The 11,628-nt window shown below is 45.8% G+C and overlaps 2 protein-coding genes across 2 annotated transcripts in view; one reads left to right on the forward strand and one right to left on the reverse strand.

Annotated features, from left to right (window-relative positions):
• The first annotated feature begins 3,258 nt into the window (after positions 1-3,258).
• LOC118854902 (purpurin-like) lies at positions 3,259-10,589 on the forward strand. The gene is made up of 5 exons (XM_036765088.1): positions 3,259-3,369; positions 4,979-5,115; positions 6,296-6,408; positions 7,538-7,750; positions 10,441-10,589. The coding sequence occupies exons 1-5, from the start codon at positions 3,259-3,261 to the stop codon at positions 10,587-10,589; spliced, it is 723 nt and encodes a 240-aa protein (XP_036620983.1).
• Positions 4,492-11,628, reverse strand: part of IDUA (alpha-L-iduronidase) — an 82,377-nt gene continuing 75,240 nt past the window's right edge. Inside the window, exon 15 of the mRNA XM_036763541.1 lies at positions 4,492-4,634. The gene's annotated coding sequence lies outside the window, so the exon portion shown is untranslated. The remainder of the gene's footprint in view (positions 4,635-11,628) is intronic.

Here is an 11,628-nt window from a genome sequence, read left to right on the forward strand (position 1 = left end):
AGAAAGAAAGAAAGAAAGAAAGGAAGGAAGGAAGGAAGGAAGGAAGGAAGGAAGGAAGGAAGGAAGGAAGGAAGGAAGGAAGGAAGGAAGGAAGGGAAAGAAAAAAGAGAGAGAAAGAGAGAGAGAAAGAAATAATGTAACATATATTCATGGTCAAGTAAAACTAATTCTATTGACTCTCTGCAAAAAAAAAATATTTCATTGTGCATCTGAATCTATCACACATCTGCAGGTGAGTATAATTCTTCATCATCCATCTTCTAGGATTATGGTTGGGCAGAGCTCTTAAGTGTTTCAAAGTTGTTTGACAAAACTGTTTTCTTAAACTGTGCCCCCACTTGTCAATTGGGGAATGGCTGAAACAAATTATGGTATGTAAATTCAATGGAATACTTTGTGCTTTAAGATATGATAAAGGAGTGGTTTCAGAGAAAGTTAAGTAGACTTGTATGAACTGACGGAGAGTAAACAGATCCAGGAGAATAATTTATACAGTAACAATGTTGTAAAGATAAAAAGACTTTGAAAGACTTAAGAACTCTGATCGACAGGATGACCAACCATGAATCCAGAGGACCCATGATGAAACAGTCACCCATCTCCTAAGAGAGAGCAGATGGATCCAGAGGGCAGATTGAGACTATTTTTTTTTTTTTTTGGTCTGATCAAGGCAGAGGATGATGGGACTGTCCCCTTCTTTGTTCTAGACATTATGCCTCTACTAATCCAACCTAAAATTAGATTACCTTGGATTGTCCCGACTCAGGCCTAAGGGGGAATAGGGAGATTAGTGACTGGCCGCCTCCCAGTATTTAAGGAACTGAAAGGTGGGGGAAAGTGAGATAAGTCCTGGAGTTTGAAGCCAAGGACGCTAGCACCAGGTAAGGAGAGCCTCAGCCAGCAAATGATAGACTCATTGAACCTGAGATCTTCTCAAAGAGCATAGAATCTATGATGGGACTCAAAGGGATAAGAGTTGCAGAAATGTGGGTTTGGGTTAGATATAAAGCAAAATGTCATAATAGTGAGAGCTACCCCACCATGGGATGGGCCAGCTCAGGAGATCGTAAACTCTCCCTCACTAGAGATCTCTAAGCCCTGGCTGGATGGCTGCCTATCAGGGAGACTAAGCAGAAGATTACTGTAGTTTCAGGAGGTCAGAGGGAGCTGAGCTTTGGGTTACTGGTATCAGAGATAGAGACCCTGCTGCTTCTGGTTCCCCAGACATAGGAAGTCCAAAGGAGAGGGAGGGCAGGTATCCCAGGTTAAGAATGAGAGGCTATGGAGGATTGGGAGGAGGGAAAGTCTCCTTTTGGGGAGGAGAGAATTACTGGTTGTAGTTAAAGGATATCTCACTTCATTTTTCCGGGGATAGGGGGTAAAGAGAAGTACTCTCTGTCTGAATCTAGGTGCAGGGGAGGAAGTATCCTCTCAAATGAGATCATTTTTGTAAAAACTTAGCACAGTGCTTGGCACATAGTAAGCACTTAATAAATACTTGTTCTCTTCCTCTTTTCCCTCTCCCTCTGCTGACAGGGGGTGCTTCTGAGCTGCCAGGGGTTACAGCCTGGCATTGTGAAAAGGACTGGATTTGCAGTGAAGGTATGAGATTTGGGGATTCAGAGCTAGAAGAGAACTTAAAGATGAGAAAACAATCCCAGAGAGATTGAGGGACCTGCCCAGTTCCAGTAGACCAGGTCACTGTTATACTCAATAAACTCCAATGGCTCCCTATTACCTCTAGGCTCAAATACAAACTACTCTGTTTTGGCCTTTAAAGCCCTTCCCAACCTACCTGCCCTGCTTTATTTACTCCCCTCCACGTACTCTTTGGTCGAGCTAAACTGGGCTCCCTAAGTGCTAGGATATTCAATTTATTTTTTTTTTGAGGGAGAAGGCAGGGCAATTGGGGTTAAGTGACTTGCCCAAGGTCACACAGTTAGTAAGTGTGTCAAGTGTCTAAGGTCGGATTTGAACTGAGGTCCTCCTGACTCCAGGGCTGGTGCTCTACTCACTGCGCCACCTAGCTGCCCCCAATTTAATTTTTTCAATGAACAAAAATCCATTTTCTCTTGATCCCTCCTCTCCCCACTAAGAAAAAAAAAAACAAAACAAAATAAAATCCCAAAACAAGACCCTTGTGTATGCTTGCCAAGTTGATATGGATCTGGAATCTATTTTAAGGGCAGACATATATCCTGCCCCTGTCTCTCCATTTCTCTGCTGTCCTGCAGAAATCATTTGCAGCACAGAACACAGTAGGTTTTCATGCCCTGAAATATTGCTGAACCATGGCTGGCTGTCATGGCCAGAGCACCCTTCTATAGGTTGGAGATGGGATCTGCACCGAACTGGAGATGGGGAGAAAGGATAGAGGTCTGGGGTCCGGTTTGGTAGGAATACCTAGGATAACCTCTGTTGGTAGGGTGAGAGGTGGGTGAGGGGTACTGAGAGAACTCAGGCTGGGTGTCCATTCATGGATTTGGGTTTTTTGTTTGCTTGTTTGTTTGTTTTTTTAATCATTTTTTGGATTTTGGGTGTTCTAGACCAGAAGTGTCATATATGTGCTTAAAGGCAGCATTGCAATGGCAGTCTGAACCAGATTAAAATGCCATTGAGAAATATTTAACAAAATAAATGAAAATACAATAGAACATAGATAACGTCAATATATTAATACAGTAACATTAGCACCATTATGTCAACATGAATCATTTGTGTTATTTTAATAATTTTATTATTTATTAATTCTAATAATGAAGCTTGTTAATACTTTTCTAAGTCAACATGCTGCCCACAGGGATCCTTACAAATGGTTGAGTGGCTCCATTTCTATCAGATCCTGCCACCACCGTCCCAGATCAGGGAGGCAGCTGAAGTGGCTTTACCTTCGGGTGTGTAATTTCTGTTTTGGAGAGATTTGAGAAGATGAGAGAAAATGTCTTGTTTGGAAATCTTGTTTGTCATGAGCCCCAGAACTCCCAGCCTGCCTACGGCATGAAATGGACTTAGAGGCAGCAGACCGGAGATTCAGATCCTGGCTCTGACATTTACTACTGTCTCACGGTTGTAAGAAGTCATTTTCCTTTTGGAACCTCAATGTCTACCTCTCAGAAATGGGACGAATAATACCGGCCCCACCCACTGCACAGGGCTGTTCTGAGGAGATACATTTATAAACTTTGAAGTGCTATTTGTCGGTTACTGTTCTCATTTCATTCAGCTGGCTCTATTTTTCCCAGACCCGCTGTGTGCAGGATGAGGTCCGCTTGGCACATCTTCCTGCTGCTGGCATTGCCTCGCTTTGGGCTGGCCCAGACCTGTGTTGTGGACACCATCCCCGTGAAGGCTGACTTCGACCCCAAGAGGGTAAGTGGCACTCCAGCTTCTGGGGTTCCTCTACAGGTTCATCCCAGATGCTCCCCCTGCTCCCATGTGACCAGTGACAACTTCTGCTTAGCTAGTAACAGACCCACTAGCACTTAGGCAGTGCAGATGAGCCCTAGAACTAGAGTCAGGAAGACCCAAGTGCAAATCCATCCTCAGACATTTCTTAGCTCTGTGACCCTGGGTAAGTCACGTAAGCACCCTCTGCCTCTATTTCCCCATCTGAAAAATGGGGATAATAATAGTATCGACCTCTCAGAGTAGTTGTAAGGATAAAAATAAAATAGCATTTGTAAAGTGCTTTGCCAATCTTAAAGTGCTCTATAGATGCTGGCTGCTGTCATTTTTATATTGCCCGGACACCCCCGGGGAGCCCCTGCCCTAGGACCTGTTGGCAGAGCTGGCTATAAACACTGAAGGATAGAGAGATCTGGATAATTCAGAAATGCAGGCAGTTAAAACTAGAGGAGACCTAATGGAGCACCAAGTCTATTTCTTCACCCCACCCCAATTTGCAGATGGAGAAACTGAGGTCCAGAGAGGAGATGGGATTTTCCTGGCATCACACAGCCAGGATCTGATGGAGTTGAGTGAGTCTTTACTACTGACTCTTAACCTAGGGCTCCTCCCCCTATGCCAGGCTTCAAGCAACAATGAATAACTGCGTCATCTGCCACCAAGGAATGAAAAGCCCCTCTTTGTTTTGTTGCATATTGGGGTGTTTTTTTTCAACTTTTAAAAGTTATTCTGGATTTAACAAACACCAAATAAAATGAGCATTTCCCCATACAAAGCAGAACAGAAAAAGAGCGCCATATATGAGACTGCCAATATCTACCATGGTTAGCTCACTTTTCCTTTTAAGTGTATAATAAATCCAATATGGGACTTTCAAAGCTGTCCCACTTAGCTGTGCTTCCTTCTCTTGTTCCATCTGTTCTCTTTTGTTTATTTTTTTAAAGATTCTTCAGTGACCCTCTTGCTTTTCTTTTTTTAACATCCTCTACCTCAACTTCCAAATAGAAAAGGGAAAAAGAAAAACAAAGCTCTTGTAACAAACCCAAATAGTCAAGCAAAACAAAGCTCCCCATTGTGCACATCAGAAAACACGTGTGACGTCCCTGCTCTGTCAGGAGGTGGGTGGCACGCTTTCACACCTGTCCTCTGGAGTCTCGGTCCTGCCTCTTTTCGGGTTTGTCCGATAAGACAGCAAAACCTCTTCCTCTCTTGAGCCTCAGTTTCTTTTCCTATATAATGAAAAGAAAGGTTGGACTGGATGATCTCCAAGTTCCCTTCCAGAGGTCAATGTAAGATCCTGTGATTGCCAGTCACAATATTTCTGAGCAGCTTTATCATCTGCAAACTGGAAAGAACATATGAGCTACTTCCCCTATAGTACTGCTAATTATTATCATTTATAATAATAATTAGTGAGAGCTGGTTTGGTTTTAAAGCAGGGGTTGGGGGAACAAAAGTTTGGGTCCCCAGCACCATGATAGAGCAAGAAATCCTGAAGAGGAGGGAGACTCATCTAGGGCCAAACAGGAATGGCTCTGCTCCTTGCTGATGCCTTGCTTCTTTTGCTTTCCAGTATGCAGGGAAGTGGTATGCACTGGCCAAGAAGGATCCGGAAGGCCTCTTCCTTCAGGACAACATCTCTGCAGAGTACACCATTGGGATGGATGGCACCATGACAGCCTCCTCCCAGGGGCGTGTGAAGCTTTTTGGGTAAATGAATGGTAGGGAGGAGAAGGAAAGAGTGAAGGACAAGGGTGCCGGCTTTGGCACTCGGGCATTGACATTCTAAACACACTTTCACCACTCCACACATCCCTAGGGGCTCAGAAGGACCATGAGCAACTTTCCCAATCCAGCCCTAAAGTGAGTTTAGAAATCTCACTCTGTCATGAACTCAGTGTGTGATCTTGGGCAAATCACTTACACAATCGCGGAATCTTAGGGACCTCAGAGACCATCTAGTCTAACCTAACCCTGGAAAGAATCCCCTCTCCCACCCCAGGGAGGAGTCATCTGGCCTTGGCTTGAAGACTTCCAGGGAGGGCTAGGCAGACCATTTCACTTTTGGACAGTTCCAATTGTCAGGAAGTTTTTTCCTCACCTCGAACCTAAATCTCCTACTTTATAACACTGATCCATTATTCTAGTTTTGACTTGTGAGCCTCAGTTTCCTCATGAATAAAATGAGAACACTGGACTAGATGGTCTCCAAGGCCCTAACCATTCATGGGATGCTGTGGCAGGGAGAAGGGTCATCTAGTCATTGTTTGCTTCACTGGGACCTAGTGCCTTGAGTGAGTACAAGCATCTATGTGTTATAACTCAGAGGATCAAGCTGAGAAAGATCTTAGAACACAGAGTATAAAATGTCAGGTCATAGCTTATGGAATGTTAAGTCTCGAAAGGACCTTAGGGATCTGATCCAACCCCCTCACTTTACAGACAGAAAAAACGAGGTTTAGCAGGCTCTTATCCAAGAGGACAACCCAGTGAAGAGCTGGGGAGCTCTATAATACCAATGAAATTACAGATCAAAACCAAACCCTGCCCCCACATCATCTTAAGTCCCACCCCTCTTCCTCCAGGAAGCCTCTGCTGACTACTCCAGCCCCTTTGAGTCTCTACAGCATTTAAGGGTCTAAAGCACACACATTAATCCTTAATTACTCAAAGTCTTCCTAGTTCTCTGCTCCATGGATGCATCTTGTCTCCATCCCTCACTCCTCCTCCATCACCTACCAAGACTAGGAGCTCCCTGAGGGTAAGGGTAAGGCTTCATTTTCTGTTAGTCTGTTCCTCACTCAGCATTCAAGGATACCTCTGCCAGTGCTTGTTGGCTGACTAACTACCTGGCTGTGGTTGCAGCCAAGGTCTCCATTCCTCTTCCCAGGTACTGGATGATCTGTGCAGACATGGCAGCGCAGTACACAGTCCCTGACCCAACCACCCCAGCAAAGATGTACATGGCTTACCAGGGGCTGGCCAGCTACCTGTCCAGTGGAGGTGGGTAGAATTGGAGAGCCTTCCTTAACTTCAGGAGTAGGGAGGTGACCCTGAGCCCAGCATCTCTTCCAGGGACCAGCCAAGCCACCTCAGAAAAGGACCCCTGTCAATGGGCTATCTGGCTTGTGCAGGTTGTGGTGCTGATGGGTTAGGAGTGGATTTGGAGACGGAGACAGAGTGAGATCCTTTATTCCTATCTATAGCAAGACTTAACAAAGTAGAGAAGGGAGATGGGGGAGATGGGGAAGGGGAAGTGGGGGAGAGGGAGAGTAGGGGAGAAGGGAAGAGGAGGAGTGGGGGAGAAGAGAGGTGGGGAAGAGGAAGAGTGGGAGAGAGAAGGTGAGTGAGAGGGGAAGTGGAGGAGAAGGGAGGTGGGAGAGAGGGAAAGAGGGAGTTGGGGGAGTCAGGGAGAGGGGACGTTGAGGAAAGGGAAGAGAACTATTCCACACATTCACGAAAATGGGAGAATGAATGTCATGTACAAGAGCCAGCTAGTTGGGCTAGGACATGCAATAAAGCAATGTGAAAAGACAGGCTGGAGCCAATTTGTGAAGTGCTTTAAACACCAAAGAGAAAGGAATCTTCATTTTATTCTTGAGGCAATAGGGAGTCACTGAAACTTCTTGAGGAGGGAGGTGTTATGATCAGACCTGAGCTGGGCAAGGCTCATGTTCTGAGGAGAGCAACTTTTAAAGGCAGCATTAGGGTTCCCCACCCCTCCACCCCCACCTCCCCAGGGCTCTCTGTGGGCTTCTCATCTTCTTTGGGAGCTGCTCCTCTTCAGACTTCACTGCAAATGACCTGCCCAAGCTAGTAAGTTAGTGACATAGCCAGGACCAGAAACAATATGAGCATCTGGTTCCCAACCTCAGGTTTATTTGGGCGATGCCTCACTGGTCTGCACCATTCTGTTTCGAATGCATGTCTGGGTTCTTCCCACTGCCCCGCTTCCTCCCCTTCCATTCCCCCTACATCCCCCCCCTTTCTTTACTGCAGGCTCCCCCAGGAGCCGGGCCTGAATCTTTTCTGTCTTCTAAGGCACAGATGCTGGCACACTGGGGAAGGGGCTGGACATGGTTAAACTGCTGCCTGCCTCTGATAAGTAACTGTCCTTTGTTTCTGGGTCCAGGAGATGACTACTGGGTGGTAGACACAGACTACAACCACTACGCACTGACCTATGCCTGCCGGGTTTTGAGGGAGGATGGGACATGTGCCGATGGCTACTCCATTGTCTTCTCCCGAAGTCCTCGGGGCCTCCCCCCTGCTATCCAGCGGATCATACGCCAGAAGCAGGAAGAGATCTGCTTGTCTGGACAGTTCAAGCCGGTGCTTCAGACAGGTGTGTATGTCTCTGCCAGTACTGAGAACAGGAGCTAATGGTGTGGAATGGAATCCCAGGGCTGACCCCCATGGAGGCCAGGGCAAAATGGAAGAGGAAACCTTTGCCCTACATGCATTCCCCTTCCCTCATGACCTGGGTTCTAGTCTCAGCCCTTCCATTGACTCACTGTACAATCTAGGCGGCTAGCCGAAAGAGCGCCGCATAGGAGTCAGATCTGAGTTCAAATCCTCCATCAGATAATTTGTACTTAGACGTGTTGCTGTTCAGTTGGTTTTTCAGTCCTGACTCCATGACCCCATTTGAGGTTTTCTTGGCAGATACCGGAGCAATTTGCCATTTCCTTCTCCAGCTCATTTGACAGATGAGGAAACTGAGGCAAACAGGGTTAAGTGACTTGCCCAGGGACACACGCTAGTATCTGAGGCCAGATTCGAACTCAGGAAGAGGAGCCTTCCTGACTCCAGGCCCAGCACTCTATCCACTGCACAAGTGACTGGGCAAATTACTTAAGCCCTCTCAGCCTGTCTCACATGTAAAATAGGTGTTACAATAATAGTAGCTATTTCACAGGGTTATCCAGTGAGATAACATATGCAGAGTGCTACATAAATGTTAGCTATTATTACTTTGGACTAGAACTTTCCTCTCTCTGAGCCTCAGTTTCCCTATCTGTAGAATAATAGTCTTTCACCAAAAAAAAGTGAGTTGAGACAGCATGTTATAGTGGAAATAAAAAGTCCGATTAATATGGCATTTTGTGAATCTTAGAGCATTTTCCTCCTGTTAACCCTGTGATGTCGGTAATCCTATTCAACCAGCATTTATTAAGCTCTGACTACGTGTAAGGCTATCTTGTGCTGAGCCCTAGGGATAAAAAGACAAAAAAGAACAATATCCACTTCCTTCAAGGAACTCACATCCTTCTCGAGGTAAGACATGTAAGCAGATAGGTAATTTCAAGATAATTAGAGAGGGGAGAAAGCATGAATAAGGTGTGTACAGAGGAGGCTGTACAGGGGATGGGTCCCAAAGGAAACTAGGGATCCTAAGGGGTAGAAGGTAAGGAGGGCTGGTTATTATCATCCCATTCCACAGATGGGAAAAGTGAGGACAGAGAGGAGAAGTAACTTACCCAAAGTCACACAGGCAGTAAGTGGCAGAGCCTCAGTCTGACCCAGGATCTGAATTGCTCTAAATCGAGGGCACTTTCCACTTCCTGTGTCTTCTTTTGAACCTAGAGTCAAGAGTCCCGGGTTCTAAACTTTGCTCCAACAAAAACAGGAGGGTGAACTTGGACTCTGAGCCTCAGTTTCCTCAACCATACAATGAGAGCATTAATATTTTAATAACAAATTGTTAATTTGTAAGTATGTGTTTACAATAATTATATATTAAATATTATATTGTTCATATAATTTTAAAGTTAAATTGGAATTTAAAATTAAAATTTAAAATTAAATAATATATTAAAATATGTTAAACAATAATAAATAATTAATAATAAATTTTGAAAAACATCCGTGTTGAGGAAGAGTGTAAACCTTAAAGCTCTTAGCTGCAGCTAGGTGGCGCCATAGTGCACAGAGTGCTGGGCCTGGAGTCAGGAAGACCTGAGATCAAACTGACTTCTGATACTCCCTAGGCTATATGATCTTAGGCAAGGCACTTAGCCTGTCTGTCTCAGTTTCCTCAGCTGTAAAAAGGGGACAAAAATAATAGCACCCACGGGCAGCTAGGTGGTGCAGTGAGTAGGGCACTGGCCCTGGAGTCAGGAGGACCTGAGTTCAAATTCGGCCTCAGACACTTGACACACTTACTAGCTGTGTGACCTTGGGCAAGTCACTTAACCCAAATTGCCCTGCCTTCCCCCCTACACACACACACACACACACACACACACACACACACAAAATAGCACCTACCTTCAGTTGAATAGCAAGTATTTAATAAAAGCATATTTCCTACTTGAATATATAACATTGTGCAGTACAGTGTTATCAGACTCAAACAGAAATGGGGTCACTAAATATAGGGATTGCTGCAGGCCACCTTATATTATGCTTACATTATATTAACATGATCTATTTTGTATTTTATGTCAATATAGTAACATTATATTATATTTTATCTTCATTTACTTTGATAAATGTTTCCCAATTACATCTTAATCTGGTTCAGGCTATATTTGGGAGTATTGTAGCTGGCTATTTGATGCCTCTGATGCAGAAACAGGGATAGATTTGGACTCCAGGAGACCTGGGTTCAAATTCCGGCTCTGCTATTTATTGTTCAATCTGGGGAAAGTCCCATAAGCTCTAAGGGCCTCCTCACTTTCCTCATCTGCAAAATGAGAAAGTTTGACTAGGTAGGTTCTGTGCTCTTTTGTGTCTGACTTGACCCATGCGGATGGACGTTGCCCCAAAGAGCCACAGGCTCCCCTTACAAGGGAATAGTCTTATTTAGAATTTAACAGAAACCTATTGAATTCATATCCATATCCCCAAAATGTTAATGTGCACAGTGAGCTAACTAGCCTCAGGACTCACAGGCTAGCCTGGGGAGGGATCCAGCTGGATGTTCCTCCCCTTTAGTGCTCCCCCTCCAGGGCTCCCATTGCCTCCTTTTGGATGCCCTCATGCAGCATCACCGGTGCTTGCATTTGTGGTCCTCCTCTCCTGCGGCTGCAGCTGCCCTAGGCTCTGAGCAGATGGCAGCCATCTCTCCAGATAGCTTCCTGTTGCTCAGCTCTAACTGTGGATTCTCCTCTGCTCCTGCCCTCTGGGCACTGCCCTCAGGTTTTGGGAGCAGTGTTGTTGGTGCTGTCACCTTCACTTAGCTCTTACCTCACTTGCTCTCTGCAGTTTGACTGTCTCAGAGCATCTTCATGTCCCCCACCCCCTCCAATCCCCTTCTGTGGGACCAGCTCCCTAGCCTGACCCGTAGAGGAACAAGCCTCCAAGAGTGCTGTAAAACTCCCACACTCGCTCTCATTGTTCTTAAGTCTTCTGTATATGGTCCTCAACAACAAGCTAGGGTTTGGGGGAGTGGGGGTGGAGGGCCATAGGAATCCCTTCTTGTACCATGCAAATCTGTCTTCAATCCCATATTGGCTTTGGGTGAGTCACTGCTGCCCACCTCCTCTCCCCAACCTCCTCCTCTCCCTAGCATTTAGGCAGCTTATCTCCTGCTGGTGCCAGCACCTCCCATTGTGTCTTGGGTAGCACCCTTCCCCCCTCCCCATCTTCCCTTTGGCCATCTGGACTGGGTTATTCAAGATACTTGAGACAATTTGCTGAAAACATCTGGAAAACCTGCTTCTCACAGCATAGGTGCCTGTAAAGGAAAGATCTGTGACATCTACTATGGAGTCATTGCAGGCATTTGAACACAAATCTGATTAAAACACAGCTCAGCCAGGCACACACTCCCTGTGCAGAGTGAAGAGTCTCAGCTGGGCTGCCCATGTCACTATGGACAGGTCAGGGTTTTGGGTTTTTTTTTTGCCATTTCTCAGTGTGTTCTCTCTCTCCCCCCCACCACGCCGACCCCCCCCCACCTCCATCCCACCCCTCTCTCTCCACAGGAGCTTGCTGAGGACGGCACAACAGCTTGGTCGCCTCAAGATACCTGGTGCTGGGGTCTCTAAGCATATTAAATTTCCATTTTCCTGTTTACCCTTGGAGTCATGAATGTGTGTAGAAACAGCACGATGATTTTTGAAAAGGCAGAGAGGGGGCTGAACACCCACATAAATGCAGACTGGCATATGGCTTCCTGGGAGATGAGCAAGGCAAAAGAGATTTTATGAAGAGAGTTGGCTTCTTGGCCCCCAGGCTTTGGGTCCTTCACTCCTCCCTCTGCAGTTCACCCAGCTG

This window comes from Trichosurus vulpecula, chromosome 6, assembly GCF_011100635.1.
Source record: "Trichosurus vulpecula isolate mTriVul1 chromosome 6, mTriVul1.pri, whole genome shotgun sequence".
Lineage (NCBI taxonomy): Eukaryota > Metazoa > Chordata > Mammalia > Diprotodontia > Phalangeridae > Trichosurus > Trichosurus vulpecula.